This window comes from Gymnogyps californianus, chromosome 8 (assembly GCF_018139145.2).
Source record: "Gymnogyps californianus isolate 813 chromosome 8, ASM1813914v2, whole genome shotgun sequence".
Classification (NCBI taxonomy): Eukaryota; Metazoa; Chordata; class Aves; order Accipitriformes; family Cathartidae; genus Gymnogyps; species Gymnogyps californianus.
Genome location: NC_059478.1, coordinates 6,662,890 through 6,690,468, shown reverse-complemented (window position 1 = coordinate 6,690,468; position 27,579 = coordinate 6,662,890). Strand labels below are relative to the sequence as shown.

Here is a 27,579-nt window from a genome sequence, read left to right as displayed (position 1 = left end):
ATGCACCGGGAGCCTGCAGACACTGTTCCTCAGGGTCCCAACCAGCCATGTCCATCAAGCACCAAAAGCCACGTAGCCACCACCCTGCTGCCAGCTGCAAGACAGGTAAGAGCTAGGAGGGCCTTGGTGGGTGATGAAAGGCCCTGTGGTCCTTCGCTTGGTTACGAGTTCCCCGGGGGAGGGATTTTTACTTGCTCCTGCCCCAGTTTTCTGGGGGGAAGGAGGGCTCTGCAGGCAAAGCGGGAGGGGAAGGGTGCTGCTCAGATGTCACTCCTACTAATGTCACGGCAGCGCTTCTCCTGGTGCATTAATCTTCCTGTGGCGTCTTATGAATGGTCAAAGGGACACAGACACCGCTTCTAATTGGCAGGCGGGGAAAGAGAGCAGCGTATTTCTTACGTTAAGCCCAGCCCGGCACTGGCTGGGCTGATACAGGAGCAGGACTGGTTCTGGGGTGATCTCCGTTTCAATGGGATTAGCGGTGGGCCTTTGATGCTGGGAGAAAACATCAGTCTGTGCTGGTGCCTGCAGCTCTGAGATCTTCACCATCTTTTCCTTCCCCCCCCCCCCTTCGCTATTGTTGTTATTTTTAAATGGTGGATTGTATTTCCTTTGAATATTTGGGTACCTGTGACATTGTGACTAACACCTGGGCTGAACGCTGGGGCTGAGCTAGTTAAAAATAAGACTAATTGGAGCGAAAGGAGAACGTGTTGGAGGCGAGAGAACTGCATTGAGCAGAGACTGCAGCGAAAACTTGCAGATGGCAGGAGCATGTGCACTCTTTGGGGGCAGAACGGGGGGCTAACCTGAGGGGGCTTTTTTTCCTGCAGCCCTGCCTGTGGGGCTGCTGTAAGTCATGGGGATCTCTGCAGCGGCAAGGGCCATCTCTTTGCCGTTTGATGGGTCGGGGGGAATAAGCTGGTAATGTGGCACAGCTAAGAAATACAAGGGACCCGTTGTGCTAGCATCTTCTTTCTGTGGCTGATTATCACTGCACCCAGTCCCGGAGGAATGCAGTTGCATTCCTCCATCTGGTGAGCGAACGTGTTGCATAAAGGGCTGTGCTTTCGCCGTCCTGTTGTGCTGCCCTTCTCTGAGACTCACTTGTTCCTGCAGCCCCAGGCTCCTCCGAAGCAGCGCTGTCTGCACTGGCAGGACAAGCCTGGCCTCTTGCCCTGCAGTCCTTCCACGCGGCTCTGGAGATGTTGCCCAGTCCTCAGGGCTTGACTAGGGCAGGCGTTGGCAGAGCTCGGCGTGCATCTCTATCCAGACTGGCAGGACACAGGCGATGATTGCAGGCCAGTCTCCCGAGGAGAGATTGGCGCTGGATGCAGCAGACATTTTTATGAAAGAACCACCGTCTGCTGGAGAAAGAGGATGCGCCCGTCTAACTCACCTCATTTATGTTTTAATTAAGGCTAGAGCAGCAGCCTCCAGAGATGAAAGAGAAATCCCAGCTCACCCATGCAGTTAACTCTGTTTGTATTTCATCGTACAAATATCCATTCAACTGCTCACATGTTTAAAGTTAAGCACGTGCTCAGGTGTTTTGCTGCAGTGGGAATGACCTCCCAGTGCCATGTTGTGTATCTGTAGAGCAGTTAATAGCCCCAGTAAATCCTTGCTGTGGGACCTGGATGCCCTATAAGCCCAAGTCTTTGAAATAGCAGCAATAAGAGCAAAGAAGCATAGACCTTGTCCATCATAAATGGATTTGTGACTGCAACCCTGAGGTCTCAGGGCTGAGTTCTAACATTCAATAAATGACTAGTTTGCAGTGTTCAGCTCTCAAAATGCAGGCTGCTTGCAAGCACCTTGAATGATCTCTCAGCAGAAAATTAACCCCATCTGTCAGCAAGCCTTGCTCCCTGGCCTGTGTCAGGCATCAAGTCTCAATCAAAACATACAAGGGACGGAGCATCTGCGGTAGGGGATCTTTGTGGAGCTCTGTCTATCGGGGTGGATCTGTCTCGGCTTCCCAACCATACACACCAACTGCATTACAGACACTGCCATATTGACAGCAGCAGCGATGCTGAAAGCTGGGAGGACTCCAAGGCTGCACAGAGCAGCTCTGTGTCAACTCCAATCCTTTCTGCCTCCCTGCTCCACACTAACAGCATCCTCTCCAACGCACACGCAGAGGCACCGACATGCTTCTTTACGTGTAGCTGCTCCTGGGCATGGGAGCGTGTTTCCTCAGAGAACAATTATGAAATTGTAATAAAGTGCTTCAAAGGGGAAATTCTTCCCTTTGGTTCCTGTCTCGCACGCTGCCACTCTCAGCCCGGAGCCTCCCACGCTGCTTAGCTGTTGGTTTTGTGTCCTACCTGCCTGGAGGAATTGGGGAGGGAGTTGGGAGCGAACAGGCCGGGGCCAGGAGCCATCTCACAGCGGAGGCATCTGTTCTGCTGCAGCAATCGCAATGTCCAAGAGCTGCAAACATGTCCAGGAGACACTTTTATCATTGACACAGGGGAGAACTTAAATAGCTGCCATGCTCTTGAGCTAAGCTAGAGGCAGAACTGTGGATCACACTTTATGTAACTCGTTTTTATTTTTAAACACAGTCTTTTACTGTCAAGGGGAGTTCAGCTCAGTGAGTGTCTCCTATCTCCTGCCCTGCCTAGTTAGCACATGTGAGATGGCTTCTTTTATCGACCCCCCCCCCCCCCCTCCAGTATATCAACTGCTCGGTTTCCTCACCTACCCCTGAAACTCAAGGTCTCCTTGTTTCACCTTTCAGGATTTCCTGCCTGCCTGGCCTGAGGTGGAGAATGATTTGAGGTTTAAGGTGAATAGAAAAATTAACCCCTTAAAAACAGTCTGAGCTACATCTGCGGATATTCAGTGAGGTTACTGGAGCTGCTTTTTAGAAGGGGGAGCTGTTCTTGGGGCTCCTTCACAACTAAGACAAGTCTGTGATTTGTTCTGCAGTTTAGGAAGCTGTCTATGTCAGTCGTAATTCCTTCCTGCCGAGACAGTCACCTCGTGCTGGACCAAGTGTGCTTTCCCCTGGACCCTAAAACAAGCAGGCAGGCAGGCTGGCACAGTGAGCAGAGCGTTGCATGTCAGATGTCAGCTACTAACAATTTTCTTCCAGCTTTAATTGCAAACAGTGGTGGAGAACAGCAGGCTCTGGAGATAAATTAATTACTAACTTGAATTACCTTGGGGTTGGGCCCGTATAGGTACCAGTCTGGATTCTGGATAAATTTTGAATGACCATATGTAAGAGGAGATCAAATGACACTTCATGTCATGAGAGATTTGCTAGGATTGTCATTGCAGGTCAAGGGTGGTTGTTCCTTCCAGTCCTCCAGCAAAAAACCAAAGCCCCCTTGGGTCACAGCAGAAGCGGACCATGGCTGGAGGCTTGTGGTTGAGCCAAAGGCAGGCTTTGCAGCATGCAGGTCACTGGAGTTCCCAAAGCAGTGACTACTGTGGGAGGCAGCCGGCCTCATGTAATTGGCATTTTGCAGTCACAGAGCATACATCACTGAGCATCTCCTGGAGAGATCACAGAGGCGACAGGTTCTCATGCAAACATACCAAAGAATGACCTCACCTATGGGGATGTAGCTGCCAGACATCACAGGAGTCTGAAGAAGCACTTTCTTGGTGCCAGGGAAAAACCTGTTGGACTAACACATTGTGAAGCACACCCTCAAACAAGCTCCTTGCAGCACATTACTAGAAAAGAGAGGTGCTGGCACAGACCTAGGAAAAGTCGCAAAGTAAGAGCGAATGCAACCCCAAAGAAGTTCAGAGCCCTTGTGGCATGGATCACTGTGAATATGACAAGGCCGCGAAGTCAGAAAGGAGAAGTGGAAGCGACAGCGGCAGGCTCGGCGTGATGGCTCGTTAAGCATAAAATAATGGAATCGTAGAGCAGCAGCAGACCCCTGAGGAAACAGAGCACGAGTGAGAAGATAGGGAGAAGTCTGCTTAAATGTCAAGGTGAAGGAGTTTATTTAAGGCAAACCCACTGGAGATGTCAGCCAAGAAGATGAGCTAGTCAGTGCAAGCATCCTCTGATCTTCTGGCTCCAAACTGAGAAGGGCGGTCAGCTGCCAGCCCCCAGAGGAGCATCCCTGTGTCTGGAGGGGCAAAAGCCACACAACTACCAGCCAGAGCTGCCTTCCTGGGCCTGCCGGACATGTAAGGACAGCCATACTGGAAGGAAGAGATGTCTTCAGATCGTGCAATTTTATCTAGCGGTTGGGTGGCAGAAACTGGGACCAAGTGAAACTGGTGGAGGTGTTTGGTCCAGAAGAAGTTTTTGGGTAAAAAAAACTTGAATGACGATCAATAGACAAAACAGAAGGAACAGGCAGGGAGGCATTTAAAATAATAGGGAGGGTGAAAAGGACCCTGGAGGTGGTGGAGAGAAGATTAACATCCTGGGAACAGGCTGGCAAACTCCCTTCCACCTTGCCCGGTGACAGCCAACACTCCCAACGCTGCATGTGTTCACCGCTTGTGTATTTGCTGTTAGCAGGTCATGAGGAAATTGCTTTAAAGTATTTCTTGTAGAGATTTAAAATTTTGGATCGGATTCAAGCCTAATATCAAAATGAGTTATTTTATTAAAAGCTTTTAAATAGAAGCTACGGAGTAGTCAGAAGCAGGAGGGCTATTTTAGAAGGAATTTGCTATAAACCTCTTCTACTGCACAGAAGCTTTCTAAAATATTACCCTGTAAAAATATAATTCTCTATCTGCAATTTAATTACATTTCCCATAGTGCCTGTGTCAACACAGTTCACTTATTTTTGTTCTCTAACTCACACCTGCCCTAGGAAACTGGAAGAAGAAACGGTTGATCTTCAGGGTCATTTGTGGGTTGCTCCAGGATCTCAGTGAGGTCACGAAAGGGTGTACTGCTGTACTGGAGAAATAGGGACTGGGGTCTCTGTCTATACTGGTGATGGTTATGAGATGGCAATATGTAAAACTGGTATAAAAGCAAGAGGAGGAGCAGCAGAGGCGCTCACGTGGTCCTCTGATCTAGCCCATCCAGAGTTAGGGGATCAGAGTTTTTGATCTGTTTGAGGCTGCAGCAAAGTCCAGGTATCTGAATAATGGACCGGAATTATCCACAGTTTTGTTGATTGAACATTTTGTTGACCTCCCCCACCCTACAAGGTCTGTGTGTGTAAATGAGATCTGAGGGATGTCCTGGAAGCATTACGTAAACGTTGCCACTCGTGACATCCTGCGGTTGCCCAGAGAGAACCTGGAAGCGTGGAAACGCATTAAAACAAAAATGACATGTTAGAAGTTAAACCCTTGGTGATGTTCGTATTAAATTTGGCTTGGGTTTGGGGCAAGGGCTGAAGGTGACTGTTATTTAACTTGAACAAACCAGCCTGTCGTACCAGAGGCATAAGACAAACCTCAACCTTTGACCTTGGCTGAGAGGAGATTGTATCAGCCATGGCATTTTTTCAGTGCTTGTCTTCTGATAACTGGAGACGTGATTAATCTGAGTCAGGATGACCTGGGCTTTGCGATGGGAGGATGAGAACAAGGCAAATATTTCCTTGCCAAGTTGAGCTGTGAAGGAGGGGGGATCCAAGATGATGGAGAGCTGGGATCATTGCTACAGTGCTACTAACCCCTGTGTTTTCGTAGTGAGTTTTGCAGGACTCTGTCTTTCCCCAGGGATGTTGCCTGGTGATAATGTGTTATCTCAAGACGTGCTTCCTGCTAGTACTACCGGGATGTCAGGCCCAGTAGTGTTTTAGCAGAGAAGAGGCAGGTGACTACAAGTTTCCAGGAAAAAGGCAATGACTTGTTTAACTGCAGAGGACATTATTATTATTATTATTATTGTTGTTGTTATTATTATTGTTTGGGGTTTTTTTTTTAGTCAATCAGCTTCATCAGGATCAGAAAAGCAATGGAGATCCCATGGCTTGCGCTCTCAGTGAGTCAGTGACCCACATTGGTGCCTGTGCAGCCTGCATGACACCCAGATGTTGTTACTGATGGCTAAGCTAAGCCTGGAGCTGGGGGGCTGTGCTGCAGCCCCACCATGTAGGTGCCGCGGGTTAGGTTGTCGTTAGAGTCACTGGGGTGCGCTGGACACCCCATATACATCCTCTGGAGGATGGAGGTGTGGGTGCAGGAGAGAAAAGGGAATGGGAGCCTATACCGTGGGGCGAGCGCACCGAGGGAGGTTGCAAGGAGTCTGCTGTGGGGCAGGGAGCGAGCGGGACTGCACACATCAGGTGAGGGAAGGGGAGGTGGATGAAAGGGGTCAGTCACATCACCGACTCGCCAGGTGGATTGTGTTCTTCTGTCATCCCATGCCCTGCAATAAGGTGCCCCCTTGCCTGTTAACGATTTTATTCGGCCCTGCTGACACCTGGGCTCTTTAATTAAACTCTCCCATCCCTTCTGTCTGCGGCAGCTCCTGATGATCTGTGATCTGAGGGCAGCAACCTTCCCTAAACCTCAGAGGAGCCGATTAAAACGATGCAGGCGGATGCTTTATTCCAACATACCGAGGGTGACAACAGCGAGCGCTTTCGCAGGCATCCCCCCCTCCCCGCCCCCAGATGCTCCCTGCCAGCCTTTGGCATCCGCCGCCCGTGCGGAACGGTCCCCCATCTCCAACGGGGGAGAAGCTGGGGTTTTGCTGCCAGGTGGGTGAGGGAGGGGATGCAGCAAAACGTGCTGAGCTGGTGGGCTCCTCGGCAGTGCCGCCGATGAGCGGTGGGAGCCGGCTGCGCAGCCGAGCCCCAGCCTGCCGGGTTGAGGCTGCTGTAGGGTTTTGCTGGATGTGAGAGCGCTGCTCTGAGCTGCGCTGCTGCTGCTGCTGCCCGGAGAGAGGTGGGGAGGGGAGGGGTGTCGAAGTGTGACTTTCACCCCGTGCAGGGGGTTGTCTCTGAAGAAGACCGCTCTGCTCTCTCCCCAGAGCCTCTCTGACCACGCTGTCGGCACAGACCCACCGGCAGAGAGGACAGGTCAAAGGCAGTGAGTATCTTTTTCTCTGTGTCTGTCTGTCTGCAGTGCCTCTGTGTTCAGTTTTTTCTGGCTTTCTCTGCATGTGAATGAATGGTCTTAATCTCTTGAAGCCCCTGAGATCTCACGGTTTGGGGTTTTTTTCTTTTTAACCTTTGTGCTGCTAATTTTTTCTATTGGGATGGCTTCTTTATCTTTGCTCAGGTGATCTCCTGGGGTGGTTTGATAACCTGAATGTCATAATCACATCCCTCCCTTTCTATCTCCTAAGGAGAAACCCCTAAAACACATCCATGATGAGACTGGCAATTCTCCTTGACTGGGGTCCTTTCATAGGAGGGGGAGGTAGGATGAATGATGGAGCGGGAGGCAAAAAAACCTCACCATGGACCCTACTGGGATGCCTTTACCAGACGCTACAGATTATATTTCTAAAGTCATAACTGACTGGCTTTATTTGCAATCAGAGGAAATATCCGTGGGTATGTCAGCCTAGCAGTGGGATTGCCTTCACGGGAAATACAGGTCTCGGCGTCCGTGAAGTCAGACAGACTTTGGGATCGCAGGGAAGTTCGGTGCTGCTCAGCTGCGCAGGTTGTTGTTGCGGGGGCTGGCGAGCGGGTGGGAGCGGGGGCGAGCAGAAGGCCATTTCATAACAGTACCCCTGAAAGCAGGCTGCTAGAGGCGGCTGCAAGGGAGAGGGCACTCGGCTCCGCTTCCAGCTGTCACTTCGGAGCAGCAGTGGGAAAGAGGAGTCGGGGCTGCAGTGGGAAAGAGGAGTCGGGGCTGCCGGACTCTAGGAAATCATGTGCGGTGGCCCCACATGCGGGTGAGGCTGTTAATGAGGAAATTTAAAGGGGCTTAAGGAATTACAAGGATTGATTTCAGTTAAAGCACATCGAAGCAGCCGGTCAGGGTAGGGATTAAGGAAATGCACTCACTGGCATGTAGCGCAATCCCAGTTCCATTAATTTAGTTGGGAAGAGGCTTTGTGCATTTTTAATGTAATCAGGTTTTAAAAGGGATGTTGTGTTGGGCAGCCCAAGCTCTGGGATCTCCCCAGGCCCCAGCAGAGCAGGGTCCTGGCTCCTTTGCACACACTCTCTGCTCTCATTAGTTCCTTTGTCTCCTCCTCAGTTGTTCCCTCTGGGCAAGAGGACATGGAGGTTACCTGGAGCTTGGCCCTGTCCTGGCAAATAAGAAACCTTTGCCCTTTGCTCGCTATACAGTCCTGCTCTCTGTCCCGTTGGTGTCCTGGCTGGTGGACCTCGCCTTCACGCTCTGATGTGAGATTTGTTCAACCAGCTGCCTGTGTGCCAAGGCTCACGGGGACCCTGCCATCCCCTCCTTCCCTCCCTCCCTCCCCTTTGCAGACAGTGCATCTCCTTGGTGGCTCCCCGCAGGCTCCCACCACCCCGAAGAGGAGATGCTTTCTTTGAGTTATTTTTGTGTGAGTGCTTGAGCCTGTGATGGTGAAAGGACCAGCATCTGCAGACGCGTGAAGTCCTCCTGTTATTTTATTTGCAGTGCCAGCTTTTCCATGATGCCTGGCCAGTAACATCAGCCATGACCTGGAGGGACAGGGACAAGAGGTAGTTTGGTCACCTTAGCGAGGTCAGCCCGGAGCTCTGCCTGTTGAGGAGAGACCTTCAGAGGTGTTGAATGATGAGTGCGATAATGCCAACTCCTGCCGCTCTGTGGTGAGCTGTGACGCCAAACTCAAATCACTTTAGACCTGAAGCTGGACTTAACCTGCGGTCCTGGTCTTAGAAGGAAATGCTGTCTCTCCTCTGTGATCATCCCTCTACTCTGAACGTCTTCCATTGAAAAATTGACCTTTCGCGCTAGGAGGCAAGGATCAAATGGGTTGAGAACAACTGGCCCTCTTTTTTTTTTTTTTTTTCAGAGGATTCTTTGATATATTTTTAAGTGCCAGGACATGAAACAGTAAATCCCTCCTTCCCGCACTCCTGCCTCCTGCAAACAGCCCCGACTGCTGTCCAAGCCAGCCAGTTAAAGGGTTAACTATAACTGGATGCCTGAATGGCTGCCTTACTGATCCCATGGAGGTAACTGAAAAGACATGATGCATCCCTCACCCCTGCCCATCCTGTCGCTGTCTACCTTGTCCAGCAAGCCTTTCAGCTCACTGCAGTGTCCCATCTTCCCTCCTGCCCTTCCCTTGCCTCTCCACCTCCTGCGAACCCGGTTTCTTTCCCTCTCTTTCTCCTGTGTCCTGTCTTGGAAGTCCTCACCTAGAGATCGATGTTCCGCGAGAGACAAGCTCCTTGCTCGTGGCGCAGCATCTCTGTCCCCCATACGCTCTGATTCCCTGCTGCAGTCCCTTGATCTCAGGCATCAGAGAGAAATCTGAGCAGCACTGTGGTAATGCACGTCACACCTCTTGCTGAGAAATTCGTGAGCTTGCTAGAACAAACAGTGCAGGGAAGATAAAGGTTGGGGGTAGGAGGTATCAGGAAAGGTACCAGAAAGATCCTATAGTAGACTCAGTGTCTGTTTGAGCACAGCAGGTCCAGCGTGCTCAGCCAGGAACATGACACTTTGCACGCAGTATTTCTGCACTGATGTTTGAGGTTTATGTAGCGTAGCATCCCGAGACCACTGGCCATGGGTCCATAGTTTGAGGCTGTGCAACAATTCCTATGACTGAACATCTCCAGTTTTTTGTGCTTGTTAAATCCTGCGAGCTGCCTGTGCTGTGCCAGGGAGATACTCATTGCATTTAATTAACATTTAATTTGCTTTAAGATTACATTAAAATGTGCAATAATAGAAACTCTCTGAAGGGCGGGAGGAGAAGGGGGAAACAGGCGTGCTACAGATTGGCTCAGTCGCTGGTGCTGAAGTGTTCTGCAAGAATTACATATGGAAGGGAAAAATACTGTACTTCCCTCTGCAGTCACAGAAAGTATTTGGCATCTGTTTGGCAGCAGGGCTTGGAGAAGGGCTTTCTCCAGCTCGGAAGTGGGTCCAGCAGCTGAGAAGTGGAGACTGGGTCGCTAAATCCTCCTGCCATGGTCTGGAGGAGAGAATGGCCTCGTTCGATGTCTGGGGAATCTAGTAGAAGAGATGCCCTTGGGTTGGAGAGGCAAATCACAGGCTCTGCGCTTCTAGAGACCATGTAAAACCATTAACTGGCACCTATATGTTTTTTGAGAGGAGACGACACCAGTCCCGTATAATGCATGTGCGTGTTATGTTTCCCTCTCCCTTTGTGTTCCTCCTCGTGCTGAGGTTATGTGATGAAGGATGCTGCGGATGCGCTGGCTGTGCCGGGAAGGGGCTGGCAAGGACACGAGGGGCTGGTAGAGGAGCGAAGGCTCTGGGGCTGGTTTGAAATTTAGAGGAAAAAAGCAATAAAGCCATTTTCTGCCTGGGTAAGCCTGTCAGGAAAGAGGCAGTTTCAGCCTGCTTATGTAACCCTGAGTCTAAAGAAGCTGCTTGAGATCCTGGCCGAGGTCTCATGGCTCTGCAGCACAGGCTTTCCTTGCAGGTGCCTTACTCCCTCTCTTCTTCCTCCAGCTCCCTCCTGCCCTCAGACCCTGGTATTTGTGCTGTTTCTGGTGCTGCTGGATCGTGGTGATTGATTTCTGGTATTGCTGCCCTTTGCTCTCCTCCCACACCTGACCAGAGCAGGTCTTTCCAAGAAACCATCCCAAAGTGCAGCCTTTAAAAGCCTTTTTACCAGTCAGAGCAGCTGAATGACCGGTGTGGGTGAGCCTTCAGCTGCTCTGGTGCTGTGTCCGTCCTTAGCGTCTGCTTGGCGTCTTACGGGAGATGTCTCAGGGTCCCTCCTACAGATGAGGGAAGCAAGGACACAGGTCTGATGAGGCACAGAGCCACTGAGGTTTTTGGTTTTGTTTTGGGGTTTTTTTGTTCGGTTTTGTTTTTGTTTTTGCCACTCTGGCTAGACTTATAATCATCATCTTCTTTGGTTTTCCCCTGCTCACACCCCTGCTCCCCCACATCGACCACAGGAACAGAGGGATGAGGACTCGCCTGGGCTGCCTGTCTCACAAATCAGACTCATATAATGATTTCACAGCTATTCTTCCGGACAAGCCCAACCGGGCTTTGAAGTGAGTATAGCTGCAGTATCCCATCCCAACCCTATTGCTGTCCTTTCCCTCCCTGCCCACCACCCCTTCTAGTATTATCTTCCTTTTATTATACTTTGTATAAGCTTTGACTAGCTCTTTTAGCCACAAGGAAGACGGAAAACAAAACAACTCTGAATACAGCAGGAACAGCCTCAGAAAATACCTGGATCATGATATGATTTCTCCCATGAGACAGGACATGCACACAGTGCCCGCTGCTGTACGTGGGACATGTCTGCACGTATTTGAGGATGTAATTTACCCCTCTGTCATCACAAATCAAAGTCTGAGCAGTTGACTTGATATAAAAGGTGACCAGTCATTTCAGGTCACAGTCCTCCTTAGCTAAGCCTTGCTATTAAACACCACCAAAAAGCCCTGTGTTAGTTTGCACAACACTTAAGGCAGATGCTTCAGACAATCCAGAGTCCTGATTTGAGATGAGTGGGATGGGATTCATCTGATCACAAGTCACTGCTTACGTCTGAGCTAAGACTCTAACCTTCCCCTGAAAGTCAGGAAAGAGAAATAAACACTTCTGCAGGGGTGGGTTTCATTTCATTTGACACTTGGCTTTTACAATGTAAATGTCTACATCTGAACTTGTTCCCTGGGCCTCTGCTTAGAGTCAATGAGGAAAAATTGGTCCCTTTTCGGGTGTGATTCATCTGGTCTATTTTACCCGCCTACCTGGGGATGTGAGACGAAGAGAGTCAAGTCCCTGCAGGTCCCTTGGTATCTCCTCATTGATTCTCAAGGGAGCCCAGGGTGACTTGCTGCTCACCTGGAGACCTCTACATTGTAGACCTCCAAAGTTAGGTGAGAAGAATTCCAGCCTTCCTCGGTGTCCTTGTCAAACAGCCCCAGAGGGGATCAGCGGCCATGGGTTGTCTTGGTTGTCAACCAAGAGGTTGACTTGCCTCTTCCTTTCCTTACAGAAGACTGTCAACAGAAGAAGCAACAAGATGGGCAGACTCTTTTGATGTCCTTTTGTCCCATAAATGTGAGTAGAGATCAAATTCTACCTTTTTCCCCCCCTTGTACCCTTCATACTGGTTGTAGCTAGGGCAAACAAAGCATGCATTGCATAGCACAGGAATGGTCCCTGGGGTAGCTGCTTACTACCCACCAGGCAACGGTCACAGTCGTTTATAGGCAGGACTTGTCCTCTGGTTAAAAGGCGAGGGAGTGAGTTTCTGTGGGTTCCCTTCCTGGCTTTGCTCTTGATTGGGTGATCACAACTGATAAAGCCATCAGCCCAAGGTCTAGCCTTCTCCAGCTCCTGGGGATGCACTGGAGGCAGGACCCCCAAGGCCGTAGCCGTGCGTACCGTCCTTTGGCGTGTGCCCCTGGGTCCAGTCTTTCCGCACAAGCAAATGGCAGGTTCTCAGCTCGCTAAAGCCCCCTGAGATCTGCGACACCGCCTTGTTTCCCTCTCCCTCCAGCTGCTCTTCTGAGCTGCTGCGCAGCTACGCCGTGCCGAAGCGCAGCCTTTGCTGGGAGTGCTACGACACAACAGTGTACGTGATTCAGTAACCTTGAACAACTTGCTCTGTAGCAGAGAAATCATGCGTGGTAGCCCTTAGCAGGATCTCATTTACAGTTACCAATGCAAACCTGAAAATTTCACATCCAGAAACCTTATGCAAACGTATAATCAGCACGCCTCGCTCCGTTCAATAGATCAATCGTATCAGTTCTGTTCAGAAAATATTATTCTGCTTCACCAACATTTTCATGCTGAGAAATTATAAACAAGACAGCGAAGTTCACAGTATAGGTTCATTAATGTGTTTCTATTGGAGAATAAAACAAGAGGGAGTCAAGGCTGGGGGAAAGTCAATGTGGGCGGTGAACTATTTTGTTGCAATAAGGAACTGTCTGGCTTTCTTAGAGATTCAGGTTTTTCTGCACTTATATTTTAAAATATAAGTGTAGAATTATATTATTATTTTTTAAAAAGTGTAATTTTGCTGGATTTCTACTGAGATGACAACAGTTTTGGCAGGGAATTAAGTGACAACTTTAAACAGGCTGGCTGTCCAAGGCAGCAAAAGCAATATATAATTTTAGCAGCAGTATCTTGTTGAGATCATTGCTCTTGCAGCCAGTAGAAAAAAAATATATGGTGTAGCAGGGTATGGCTAAGAGGGAACATTTCTTTTGTGGAAATTCAAAACAAGAAGGGAAAAATGCACCAAAGAGACTACAGGGTGCCTGGGGGATGGGGAGGACAGGATATTCACATCAGTGTTACAATTCTGTACTCGAGCCCCTGTTCCACCTTCACCAGCGTAAAAGTTGAAATTTGCCCTATTAGATACAGGCTGCAGCAAAAGTGCTTTGGTGGTGCCAGCGAATTTACGCATCCATGTACTAACATATACAGACTGTTCCCTCTTCAGCTGACTGCTGCGAATGCTAAATCAAACCTTAGTTTAATTATTTCATCCAACAGCCTCCACAAGAGTGTCTGTTTTTATTAATAAATTACCCTTATAGAGTGATAAATGAATTATCAGAATTTTTCCTGTCTCTAGAACAGAAAGTAATTCTGGTAACTCTCTGGCACCTAATGAAAAATATTCGGTTCCTAATAGCAACAGAAGGTGATCTTTAAAATTTAAATTAATCTTTTTTTATCAGCAGTCATGGTGACATTGCCTGGTGATCAGTGACAAAAAAAAATTGTTGTTTAATAAACTGCTTTCTAAAGGAATATATTACAACTGCTCTGCACCTGAAGTTTCTGGAATTGCTAGCCTGGTAGTCAAGGGTTATAATGATGCAAATACGAAAAGCTCTGTTGAAACAGAAGTGTTATTTTAGTTATACTGGTTTAAAGGAGAGAAGAGCGTATATCCATAAAAGGAATTATATTGTAAAATCGTTGTGTTTTCGCTTATGTATACTTGTATCCCAAACACAGAAGAATTGCCAAAGGTCTGCTATGAAAGCAGAACAAAAGAGGGTTGCGTTCTTGCTGTTAGAGATGTGCTGATGTTAGACAGGTAAGGGAGGCTTGTGCCTTATCTGACCAAAATTTGAGAGTAAGAAAAGCAGTGCCCGGCCTGCCTGCGTCTGTCTGTAGCGAAGCTGCCAGCTAATATTCTGCTTTTACTGCCAAGAGAAGGACAGAACTGTCTCGCTCTAATTTCTCTGTGACTGCCCAGGTGAACAATATGAGCCAGGGAAAATTTGAATTCATGCTTTGGGGGCACGGGCTAAGCACCAGCTGGGCTCGGGGAGAATTTCCCCTGGGGCTCGCAGCATCAGCAGGTAGACCGCTTCTGCTTGACACATCTGTCATAAACTCTTTCTTCGCGAGATGGACAGTTCATCTGTTTTGGAAGGGAGATCGTGATGCTGATTTCAGGGGGTTGAGTGGCGCTTTCTGCTGCGGTCAGATGTTACGGTGGTTTTGGGTCCCTTCCAGTCAACCTGTTCTTTGGGGGGAAAAAAAAAAACCCAGAGTGCTCAAGTAGGACTCAGGAGCTGGATGTAGCAGCTGAAAATGGGGCAGTCTTTGTGGGTAATAGTGCAAGGGGCTGGAGAGATGCAAAAAAAGAGCTCCAAGGAGCAAGAAAGTGGATCAGAGCTCCCTAAAAGACTCTGAAGTGCCGAGGTGAGCAGGCTGCCCTTGTACACAGAGGAGGCTGCAGTACCCTTTATGGGAAGGGCAAACAACTTGTATTCTTCCACTTCTTATTTTCATGAGTCTCCAAAAGGTTTCTGAATGGAAGTGACCTGAACAGGTATCATGCGTTATACAGACTCTATGGGCAGTGTCATTATGCTCATTTTTGTCAAATATCCCTTGAAGTGTGATGGCCCTGTGGAGCCTCCCCCTTCCCTCTCCCCCCATTGTTTTATTGAATGACCTCTGTAGGTAATGTTTGGTGCTGACATGCTGCTGTCTGGCAGCATCTTGAGTGGAGGATTGAAAACCCCTGGGTTTTGAAGCAGTTGCGTGTGTCCAGAGATTCCCAGGCTGGGCAATGCCCCTCTGTATAGAGTGGTCTGATTTGGATCAATTCCCTGGTCATTTAAAGAATAATTTGTGTTGACATTAGCAAGAGATTGTGAGTAGGAAAGGCAGAAAGGCTCTCTCTGTCACACCCCCACCTTCCTTTTGCATTGGCATTGGGACTTCAGCATCCCTCAGCCTAGCCCTCGTGGAGTAACCAGTGCTGAATGGTAGGATGCAGCTCAGCTCAGTTTCATCGACAGCCCCAGATGAACAGGTCAGTGCAGTGATATCCTGCTTGTTTTTGCTGATGGGTGAAGCAAATCAACTTGAAACCATAAGGGTCAGCCAGTCGATCCCCTTTTTACAGCAGGAACCTTGTCTGAGCTCACTGCAAGAGACGCAAGCACAGTGTAGCAGTGTTCCCTTGGGTCAGAGCTTCTGAGTGTGGCAAGCAACAGGAGAGAGGAGTTTGATCCTACTTTCAGCAGGGAATCGAGAGAGTAAGAGACAGATTGTATGTAGCATGCTTCCTTGGGTGCTCAGGGAGCAAAAGCAGTGGTTTTAACATGCTAGATTTTGGCATCTTTCCCCATTTTCTGCCAGTGCGGATTAGCAGTGGCTCCCAGGGAAGTGGAGCTCAGTGTGGTCCACAGAGTGTGTGTGCATGCATGTGAGTAACTGAGGAGTAATCCCCACTCCGTACCCATGCCCAGGAGGTATAGGCTGGTCAGCCAGATGGAGATTTCTTTTGACAGGCTGCTGGAGGGAAATACAAGCAATGGCATGTCTCATTCTGCATCCCTTGCGGGGCTGGACACATGGCTTGTCATTTGTCCAGAATTCAGCAGGACAGTCTGTCCTCAACCCTTAGTCACTTTTCAGTGAAGCATCCAACACAGAAAACCTTTGTGCTGAATTTCTGTTTTTATCTCAAGGGTGATTTTTTTCCACCTCTCCACCATTTTTTGTGATCTCTGTGCTCTCCTGCCCAAACTTTATTGTTGTCCTCCTCCTTCTGTTGTCTACACATTGCTCCTCTTCCTACACAGCACAGGAATATCCCAACCTACTCCTAGTTCTTTCTAAGCCAGAACAGCATTAGCATTAGCATTGTGCTGGTGACAGGCAGCTAACATTCAACAAAGCAATGCTAAGCAGCAGTGAGAGCACGTACATATGCTATACAGAGCGTTGTGACCTTGTCTCTTCAGCCCTGGACCCAACATGCTCCATAGAGCTAATCCATTCATCTACCAGCAATAAGGACTCTACCTTTATTCCCTACATGAAGCACTGATTGCCCCGATGGCATGAAACGCATGCATTAAATATGATTGTTGATCGCTTTCTTACTCTGACAGTGGCTAATGCTTGGTTATTAAGCTGTCTGCCTGAATGATTTAAGCCACTAATCTCAGCTCTTCCTCGTGCTGCTGAAGCTTGCCTTAGTCAAGACCTGTGCCGTGTTTTGTGCTAGCCAGTTCAGTCCCTTCCTCCACAGCCCTTCTTGCTGGAAAGGATCCACTCTCCATGGCCTGAAGAACAACACTTGAACGGGATGTCAGGAGCATCTGAGTCCCTGTCCTCACAGAGTCATTGATCTGCCTGGCAGTCCCCATCTATAAAACACAAATTCTTGTAATTGTCTGATTCGTAGGTGACCTGCAGGGTTATAGCTGTACGGTGCGCTGCAAGGTCTTGGGATGGGGTAATGTACAAATACTTGCACAATCCTTCCTGACAATCCTCTTGTGCATTCCCTTGGTCTATTTGAACAGAGAGCAGGGCATTTTGAAACTTACATTTACACTGCAAAAGTAAAAAGCAAACGTCTTCTGCTCCGCTTTCAGACCCTTGACACTCAGTAGAAGAGCTCCATTTCTTTGCCTTCATCCTATCTGCTCCATCAGTACTGATTTACTCCTTTGGCTTCAAGCAAGGCTCACTGCTCTGGAGTCAAATTCCCGAATAAGTGTCCAATAGTTGTCTTGAAGGGCCGTGCATCTATACCAGTACATCTCTGTCTTCTTGAATGGCCATGCCTTTAGGCTACACATTTTATGGATATCTTGTGCTGCTGCATCTGAAGACTTCTAATCCTGCTTTTCATTTCTGTGCTTTTTCTGTAAAGTATCCCTTTGGAATCACACTGCTCAGGTGCTCCAGCCGTCTTCCAGGATATTTCAGGAGACTGACTCAGTAGGTGATGCTCTCCTGCTCCTATCACACTGCAATCCAGTGCTGGTTGCCCCAGCAAAAAAGCTGTCCCGTTGGGTGGGATGAGCTTTGAAATGCTGATCCTTCATGAGCGATGCTTCCTTGATAGCCGTCATGTACAGGAGCAGATTAAAGTCAACATCCAGGTCAAATTCCAGCTCAGGTGATGGCAGTCCCCATACCAAATTGCCCTCCTGCCCTTTCAATCAGATTTGTCATTGTTCCATGATAAACTTGTGGGCAGTGATTTACTACTACACAGTCATCTGGGCTCCCATCTTTAAACTCCGGCTGCCAGGCACAGCTGTAAATGCTGGCAGACAGTCAAAGGCTAAAGATGAAATCTGTGGAGAGCCAGGCAGCCTCGAGTCAAAGATGACCTCTCCCGCGTCCAAAGCTTCCTCTGCAAGGTCCTCCCAGGTCCAGCCTCATCATTTCCAGCTCCTCAAAGGCTGTGAGGAGGGCACAACAGGAATATATAAAGAAGTGGAGAACAGCCACATGCTATTATTTATCTATCTGCTGTCTAAACTTACTTCAAGACAAAAACGAGCTGATTGACGTGAGAGCAGGAGGCAGAGCATATGGAAAGCTCCTAGTCCCAGGAGGGACCTGCTGCGGCTGCTCTCTGGGGCAGGGCTGAAGCAAATGCCTTTCTCACCTCATCAATCATGACGTCCCCTTCTTTTAGCAGATACTATATTTTGCAGATATTATATTTGCCGTGCAAAGCTGCTATTTCTGCAAGTGATCCGCTGTCAGTGCTGGGGCTCTGGGGCTGTTGTAGAGGAAAGGGGGGGGGGGGAAAGACCAGGACAGAGAAAGGGGAGCAAGACCTCTGCAGGGACACACAGCAGAGACTGTATAGTTATAGCAGTGTGCTTGGGTGCTGGAATATTTAACATCAAATGTCCTAGGAGCTGATGATGTATAAAATGACATACATCTCGGAACTGCTGCTTTCTCCCTTTGGTACTTTCTTCTTTCTGAAAGCTAGCAGCCTGCTGTTATGTCCTCTCCTTTTCCTCCTGCAAAGACTCCCTGCTCTGTTCTCAAGTCCTCCACTTGCTCCCACACAGGCCCTGTGAATTTTATAGGCATTAAGGGGGACACAGGTTTTGAAAAATTTTTCTGTCTCCTAGATTTCAGGAAGGGGAGCAGCCCTAAAACATCTCTCTCATTCACCATATTTATCTACCCACGGCGAGGCTCAAAGCAGCCCTGTGATCCTGACAGGTGCCCTGCTCCTGGAGATGCCTTTGGCGCGCTCTGCTCTGCAGGCTTCTCTGGGGCTAATGTCACGTTATTGCCCCAGGTCTGAATCCACAATTTGCACTAATTGCTCTGCAGTATTCGTGGACAAGAGCCCTCGCTTTGCCCGCAATAGCAGTCTGTGACCTTGATCATCATCTCCTCCAAGTGTATTAATTAAGAAGCGGTAGGACGAGTCGGTATGGTACAGCTATTTCTCGCCCTCCCGGGGCTGACAGAAGCAGCAAGTGTAGCTGAGATGGGACGTACCTGTTTTAGTTGCTGATTGCTGTGCTCTTTGCAACGCAGGCTGCTGATGGAGCAGTTAGCAGTGCAGAGCCCATTAACGAAGGAGCTTTGAGAAACATAGAGTGGAGAGGTTTAGCCTGTAGTTTGGTCCTGTCTGGCCTAATATCTTTTCTGCCTTCATGAATCTGGGCAGTCAGACATCTCTGCTGACTTACACGCAGCCAGAAATAGGATTGTTAGTTGTTGTTCAATACCTGGGGCCATTTCTTAGGGCTTGAGGCTCAGGACCTAGAACTGAAAAATATCTCCATGTCCTAAGTTATTACCAGAAACAAGAGAAGCAGGAATAAGATTAGGACACACAAGGGAGAAAAAGGGCAGTGTTACATTGCTGCTTCTCCTCACATACCTGGTGCAGGCAAGAAAACAAGGACAAAGCTGTAAGGGAGTTTATGATGGATCCTGTGACATGGCCAGCCCCTGTCCCTGGTGGGTCTGGGCTTGCTGTGGACGCGTGAAAATGACCAGCACCAAGCATCAGGCATTGCCCATTGGGCTCCGTCCCAGCTCCCACACCCCCTGCCATGGGAGGAAGGAGGGAAGGCAGCACTGCTGAGATCTCCCACAGCAGAAAGGGGGCAGGTGGAGCCCCCAACCCACAGCATTGCAGGAGTTCAGGTCCTACAAACCCTCATCAGCTTTGTCCGTCCCTGCCAGGCACACATGCACTTGCTCCTCTCATCCTTTCGCGGAGTCTGACCTTGCCGAGTGCATTCCCCGATTCCATCAATATTTTTAGACACTTGCTTGGAAGTAGCCAGTGCTGACTCAGGAGGTTTCCAGTCATAAACTATAAATACTCAGACCCTATAGAAAAAGACCAGGAAAAGTTAGAAACATGTTACTGGGGAAAAAAAAAAATTAGGAGCCAAATTTATCCCAAGGCTAAAGGAAGGAGAAAAAGGGCATGTGTGAAACCTTCAGCTACTTCAACTCTGCTGGTGCCATTCAGGGAAAGGAAATAAAAAACAATAGCTGTGTCCATAAATACACCCAGGCAGGGGTTTAAGAGGACACAGATTGCCTAATAAATCTTTCCATATTTCTAATCTGCCCCAGCTGACTCAGATTACATTACTGAAATGTCACAATTGCTAAGCATTAACAAGTGATAAGAACACTTTTACCACCAACTAGACAAGTAGTAATTATGCCGCATCCTTTCCCTCTCCCCTTTATTGTAGCTGTAACAGTTAGACTCTCCAAGATCCTTCCTCTGTTTAAATAAGAACTAAAAATATGTCACAAGGCAATAAAGCAAAGTGACAGAAAACATAGGAGACAAGTCCACAGCCGCTATGTTTTATTAAAGGTTTTTCTTAATGACAGATAGGACATTACAAAGCGTTGCATTAACACGCACAAGATGCTGTGGCAAAGAGACCGTATCGTTGAAGCTTGACGTTTTCAAGAGGAACTTTTCAAAGGTTAGGTGCCCCAGTCTGGAAGAAAGTCTTTTGCCATGTTAGCTGGCAAAACACTTTCAGAGCAGCAGCAAATTATTTTTGGCTTCGTGGCAGCTCACGAGAGTCCAGCTGATGCAACGGTGTAAGTTACGGACACGTCCTGGGATTGCAGAGCTTGGGAGAAAAATCAAATGGTCTTTGGTAGGCGGGGGCAGATGGAAGGATGTCTATTAAAGAGACTGCTCCCTGCCCTCTTTCTCCTCCCATTGTAACTCCCCGCATCTCTCTTGCAGATGGGCTGGCCGCTTTCCGTGCTTTCCTGAAGACTGAGTTCAGTGAGGAAAACCTGGAGTTCTGGCTCGCCTGTGAGGACTTCAAGAAGACCCGCTCGGCAGCCAAGCTGGCCTCCAAGGCTCAGCGGATCTTTGAGGAGTTCATTGATGTGCAGGCTCCTCGAGAGGTGGGTATGCCAGCACCCCGGGCAGGCAGAGCATCCCTGCCGCGCAGGGAGCAGGTCCATCACCCCCAGCTGGGACCTGCGGGGTGCCAGGGGGTCGGGGAGCCCTCCCTCCCTCCCCTTGTAGAGGTGATGGTGAGGAGTGGATAAGGAGGATGGGAATGCCATCCTGCCTGCTACAGCTGCCTCTGCTCATGGTGACTCATCCCCTGGTGAGGGCAACTGCTTTGATGATACTGAATTAGTCATAGCCAGTGAGTTCACTGGCAACTGCAACCTACATTTCCTAACCTCTACGAGCTTCCTAGGAGTATTTAACCTTGCTCCTCTCATTTACTATCAATCCCTGAGCAGGCTATTGGGCTCATTTCTCGCAGGACATTTTGCATCCCACGAATGACTAACTTGTTGACTCTCCAGGGAGGAGTGTTTATCTGCTGACTAACTCCCAACTCAATTAGACCTCCTAAAAGATGCGAGCAATAACTCAGAGCTGAACAAAAAGTGCAGTCACAACCCGAAGCCTGGAACTGTTAAGTCCTCTTTCAAGTACTGACAGGCTGAAGCGACGGGCAGATCCTGTGTCGTGATGTTGGGTTGTGTTATTGTATTCATAACGCAACCAGGAGGGTGCTTACTGCACCCGCTCTCCTACGGCGGTCCTCCTGCTAGATTGTATGGGTGCTTGTCACGATACGGGTGCCTGCGAGGGGATCCCCCTAAAAGGGCTCTCTTTGCTCCATCGTTGAACTAGGAAGGCTGTTGCGAGGCCACTGAGAAGCACCCACATTTACACCAAGGGGTGTGGGCATCTTGGGGCATGCTTCAATCCCCATCGCCCTCAGTGAGCGTCTTCCCACTGTTATCCATGAAGCTGGGTGAGATTTTTCAGGACTGCAGGGCTGAATCTGGATTAGAAATGTGAGCGCAGGTTGGATGGGGTCTTTCCTAAAATGTGGTCCTGTCGTCAAAATTTTGGTGTGCCAGGATGTGAAATGACCCTTAAGTGACACAGAGAGCTAATCTGTATTGCTGTCATTTGAGTTAAGGCAGACAGCTTTACTTTCTAGACTCCTTTAAGTTTGGACACTGGGTTAATAACAACAAACAACATCTTTTCAGCCAGGTTTTAAACAATAACCCTAATAAACGCTGACTGCTTTGCTAGGGAAAGAAAACAGGAAAACTCAGGTTGTTGGCTTTGCAAACAAATGGCAGTCATAACGTGAGGGTGGTTTATTTTTTCAAGTCCCTGCAATAGATATTGTAACACCAAGCTGTTATGGGAAAAATCAAACAATTTATTTTATAACAACAGAGTTTAAAAACATTTAATAAGAATGTACTAGTAGTCTAAACCCAGCTAAAAGTTCATTTGCCCTTATATTGGGCATGTAGTGAAGAATAAAGGGACTAGAGAAATCTTGGTCAATAGGAGAAAGGTTAGGCTGAGTCAGCATTTTTAGAAGGTGTGCTACATAAACCTGTGCTTAAGAGCCTGAATAAAAGTAATTTGATTTCAGAAGTGCTCAGATCAGTATAAATCTAGTTCAACTTTTCCAGATTTGGGGCAGGATTCGTAACGCTGGATCGCTAAACCCCGCAGAGTTTGGGGGGCCGTTTAGGCATGGACGAAGGCAGGACCTTGGTTCTGCTGCTGCTTTTACAGCCACGGCTGAGAAGAAATGTGCCATTTGAAGCAGGCAAACTGGTCACTCAGTACCAAACTCTCTTCTGCTACTTTTCCCAGGTGAACATAGACTTCCAGACACGGGAGCTGACAAGAAGAAATATGCAGGAGCCCTCCCTCTCTTGCTTTGACCAAGCTCAGGGGAAGGTGCACAGCCTGATGGAGAAAGACTCTTACCCCAGGTTCCTGAGATCCAAAATTTACACAGACCTGCTGTCTCAAACCCAGAGGAGGCTAAGCTAGAGCCGCGATGGGGCCCTCAGAAACCATGTGCTTCCCACAACAGCCAAAACCCATGTTTAAATGTGAAACTTTCTTGGTATTAAAAGCAGTGGGAATGAGAAAAGAGGGAGAAGGGGACAAAGAGGCTTCCAGACCATGATCCAGACGTGGTATTAGGACTCTTTGCGTTTCTGTGCTTTTTTTTGGTTAGCGGTAGCATCTTGCAGTTGTTGCCTCTCTCTAGCACAAACCCATAATTCTCTCTAGTCACAGGGTCATCTGTTGGGAAGGCAGGTTTCCTTCACAATTACTACGTTGGTTTGTGTGTAAATAACGCCACCGCACCTTTCCATCCTTCCAGACATCTCCCTGGCTCTCACCTCTCCCCTGTGTTTGGAAGGGCCCTAAGGGCAGTTCTGAAACTTGTGAAGCCAAGTCCAGTCCAAAGCATTGTCTCCCACACTGGCTGCTGGGTTCTGGATCCAGAGACCGTGAGGAGGGAGAGAAGGGAGGGAGAGAGAAGGAAAAGGCACATGATTCATGCTGCTTCCCGGCGTGGAAACCATCAGCGAACTCAGCTCACCTTTCCATTTTGGTTGCACACCTTATGATACCAGCTGCTACCCTGTCACAGCCCCTGATCTTCCAGGGATGGAGACTAAGAGTTATTTTCCATATGACTGTCAAGGAGCTGAGTTTTTCTCATGAGGAAGGTAATCCCAAAAGCTCTCGCTAGACCTGGTCAGGCAAGTCTTCTAGTGCAAATGATTGCTTTTCATTAATATTATTTATTTGTACTGTAGTTCAGCTCAGGACCCCAGTCGTCGTTCAGGCTTCGTTGTATTAGGCACCGTACCAAAACTTAATACAAAGAGGCTCCTGGCTGCCAGAGACATTAACAAGCTTGGTGGCTTCTCTGGAACGACCTGCCAGCTGTTGGGAAAGAGTCAAGAGAAGGAGTGTCCCATCTGCCCCATGCTGAGATGTAAGAAGAGCACAAGACCTGTCTGCTACGGCAGATAGCATTTTTCATGTAGTACCTGACCAGCACACGGCAGGGAGAGGTGACATGAAAAATCACAATTATATTTTTGTTATTTACTGATTATTGACTGTTGTTGTTACCTACCGATTGTCCACTGTGGGTTCAATGCCATGTAAAGAACTACTAAAGACACAGACCCTGCTGCACGGTGCTTGCTTAAAAACGGGACACAGGGAAGCATGCAGTGAACAGGACGAGCGTCCCGGTGTGAAGTGGTGTGTGAAGTGTACTTTGGCCCTATTCCCATAGCCTGGATAGCCAGCTGCAGGAGAAGACTCTGTGCAGATGTCAGTTGTGTAGCACCTCTTCTGTGCTGTGCGATAATACTTACCATCTGAAGGCCCCATTTCTATGGCATTGCTGTTCCAGCTTATTGGCTCTCAGATTCTTGCAATATTTTCTAGTGGAGAAGCAGACAGCCTGTCTGTGGATTTGAGCCTACAGACCAGAGGTCTATTTTCTTAGTTTTATGAAGGCCTGGAAAGTGACCCCATGGATCTTTTCCTTCTCTCAGTCACCCACAGATCAGAGGCTGTAAACCTCTGCTCTAGTTGAGGGCGGTGAGTATGTTTGATACATCAGACAGCTGGTGATAAAGGTCTAGTGTAATGTGGTGTAAACTAGGTAGACTGAATTCTAAAGCGAAGTATAATGTGTTTGGAATAAGATACAAAAAGCCTGCTTGGATATTAAAAGTTACTGTCCATGCATTAGGTAGGAAGCAGGTTTTGAGGCTTTTTGTAAGGATGCTGTGCAGGACACTAGGACAAATAGGTTTAGGATCAAGATAGGGATGGTAAGCACGTTTGATTTATTTTGGAGGTGTATTCCTGTGGTCTCTAAGACACTAAAGTCTAAATACGGTGCAAGTGCAAAATTTATGTTCAGTAGGGAAACCTGCTTTTCAGTGCCTGGTTCGTCAACTCTAGAACTCTCCAGCTGTTTTGTAGGAAAAGATCAGTGAAAGATGGGCACTGGAAAGTGCCCCAGATTCATCCAAGGGGTCTACATCATGCAGTGGCTCAACCAGCCGTGAGTTTAGCTGTTCATGAGCCCGTAGCTTTATGGCAAACAAGGTACCTGGCAAAGAAGACCTAGTGGGACAGGTCTCTGGGGAAACTTGTGCAATGCTCGGGAAGGAGTCAAAGACAGAAACAAAGGATATAGAGTCAGGCATCCAGTGGCTGTCCCTGGTGGTATCTGGGCTGTACCAAGTGGAACAGAGTCACATCACCTATACAGCCTGCTCCTGCTATAGGTGAAAGGGAAGGAGGAGGGCAAATCACCTCACATTGCGGTGAAACCCTCTCAATGCTTGACCTGCAAGGGAGGATGCAAAGCCACTGACTGAGGAGGGGCTGGAGGAACTCTCCTTTCCAGGAAACACTATGTCTGCTACACCTGCGTAACACAGGATGGACTGGGATCTCTCAGGGACATGGGTTGCTTTGGCTGAAACAGTTCCCCTTGAGACGGCCTGTAGTGCCAGTTGTACCCAGTGTCACTGCGACCGCAAAATGGCACAGCGACTGGTGATCCAACCGCTGCAACGCGGCCGCTCAGCTTCCCAATGCTGTGGCGTCAAACAAGCTGTGTTGTTGCAAGGGATGAAGGGAGGCCACCTTGTCTGGCCCTGCCTTCCTCCGTTTCAGCCTCCTCTGGGCTGCACGTACAAAAAGCATCCCAGTGCTGCCCTGGATGTGAGAGGCAACAGCAGCAGGCTTATGCAGTCGTTGCTTTTAAAGAGAAGGCAGAACACCTTGTGGTGTTTCTCTGAAAGCCACGGATACACCTTCTGAGTGGGCTTGGATGCTGCTGACCTCTAGTGCCAGCTGATGCATCCCAGACAAGGCTTTTCAGCCAAGTGCCCTGCAGCCACCCGTGGTGGTGAAGGTCGCAGACACAATCAGGCGATGAGGAAACAGCAGAAACAAGATGTTGGCGTCGAGGAATGAGGAGCAGAAACTCAGAAGTGAGGACAATTCCCAGGCTTCCCTGATGGCTACAAAGGCTGGTCCTGTTCAGAGTGTGACTCCCGAAAGCCCAGGAGGTAACGTCTCTCAGCAAGCTCCTCCAGTGTTGGTGCTGTCATCCTTTCGGTTTGTGTCAGAACTCACGGAAAAACTTCAAAGTAGCCAACACCCTGTAAAAACCAAGCTCCCCTCTCTCCTCCATCGACCTGGGGAATTGCTTTCAGCGGGTGCATACAGAGATGCCATTGCTGCAGTGGTGACAGGAACTGTATTCATGCCGGCTGATGTAGGAGAAGTGTTTTGCCCATTAAATAGGTGCCAGATAATATCCTCCACAGGAAATATCCTAGAGCATAGACTGGAGCAAAAGTATTGTCTGAGGCATATGAGTCTATCACGGTTATTTTTTTGCTGTTCTTACAGTTTCTTGAAGGAAAGCAGACTAGTTATTTAAAGTAATTTTTTTTTTTTAAACAAGAAATTGGCACCAGCTGCTTCTTTTATGCCAAATGTCAGTCTGAAGCGAATTAAAATAGGCAGCTTATAGCTCTTCCCCTTAAACCAGGGGCTGATTAAGGAAATAATGACTGAGCCAAAGCTTCAGAAAGCACTGAGTGATGACTAATCCCCATCAAGGACAAATAACCTATCTTTGATTCATCTCTTACTGATGTGAAAGGGATATTCTTAACTTACAAACCCCATTTCCCCTCTCCACAAGCACATACCTCCAAAATTTTCCTCCTGTTTCAAGTAATGTCAGAGTGTGCCATCACATGAAGAGAGGGGAAAAAAAATTGTCTCACTCAGCTCCTTTTATTCCATGTGTTTGCTGGCACATATCCAGTCAGCTCCCAAGTCCTTTGACAGCAAAAGGGAAAAAGAGTTTACAAATTGCCTTTCCCTTTTCTATAAGCTTCAGGTGGTGTTAACTCCAGAAGCAGACGCAGAACCCCAGTCTGCTTTGAGTTTCTTTCTCCTGCTTTGGCCCCTCAGCCAGGTTTGGGATGATTTCCATCACTTTTACTGGACTTGTTAATGTGCCGATGGGTCCCTGCCCTCCACGCTGGGAAGGTGTGAAGGGCAAAGTCCTGCTAGTCTAAGCAGGGCAGGGAAATAGGTGTGTGTGTGTCTGCGCGGGTGTGGGAGTGCATGTGACTTCATGTGTATGTTATTTAGTGTCTCCTACTAGAGAAGCTTTTCTGAGGCATAGATATGCATGTTAAAATAGGACAATTAGGCATAAATGACATAAAATGAGATTTTTTTTTTTTTTTTAGCCAGTGTTGTGTTTGCCTCGTGTATAAGTTTGACTAGTAATAAGAGATGTAAAACTCTGCTAGGCTTCCAGTTACCCATAAGAGCACATGTATCAAACTGAACTGAATGTTCACTGATAGACACAAAACCAAAATGTTTACAGCATTCAGAGCAATAGCAAAGCATACCTCATGCCAGTCCTGGAGTGCCTCTCACCCGTCAGTGCAAGCTCTCCCCTCCCTGGGGGCCTCTTGCTTCTCCCTCCAAACTCCTCTCTCCTTCTCAGTCCTGTCCTCGTGGTCTTTCCTCCTCCTCCTCCTCCTCCTTATGATTGCCTCCCTGAAGCGCTCCTGTTCACGCCTACCTTCCTCTCCACCAGCACTGTTTGTCCCCGTATATCTGAGCCTGGGTCTCACATAACCTCCTCCCATGTCCTCCTGTTTGCATACCCTCCATCCCCATCTAACCCTCCTCTCTTCTTTGCCTTTTATTTCCCCAGACACTTGTCCCTGGTCTTGCCATCTCTCTCCTACATACCTCCTATTGTCACTATAAAGCTCCTAGTAGCTATTCCATGCCCATTATATAAGAAGAAAATGCTTCACATAATTTCTGCATTATCTTTCATCCCTGGGGCTGCTGCAGTTGTCTTTTTCCTTGGTACTGTGTTTTCTCTGGCATCG

General features: G+C 48.4%; 1 protein-coding gene across 3 annotated transcripts; it reads left to right on the top strand.

The window, feature by feature from the left end:
* Window positions 1-22,639, top strand: RGS8 (regulator of G protein signaling 8). Of its 3 annotated transcripts, none has more exons than XM_050901079.1 (6): window positions 1-105; window positions 6,929-6,987; window positions 10,974-11,075; window positions 12,035-12,099; window positions 20,543-20,709; window positions 22,457-22,639. In XM_050901079.1, exons 1-6 carry the CDS (start codon window positions 1-3, stop codon window positions 22,637-22,639), a joined length of 681 nt encoding a protein of 226 aa, XP_050757036.1. The 3 variants fall into 3 exon arrangements, with proteins under 3 accessions (XP_050757036.1, XP_050757037.1, XP_050757038.1); XM_050901080.1 differs by lacking the exon at window positions 1-105 and adding an exon at window positions 6,570-6,656; XM_050901081.1 differs by lacking the exons at window positions 1-105; window positions 6,929-6,987 and adding an exon at window positions 9,019-9,044.
* Window positions 22,640-27,579: the final 4,940 nt, after the last annotated feature.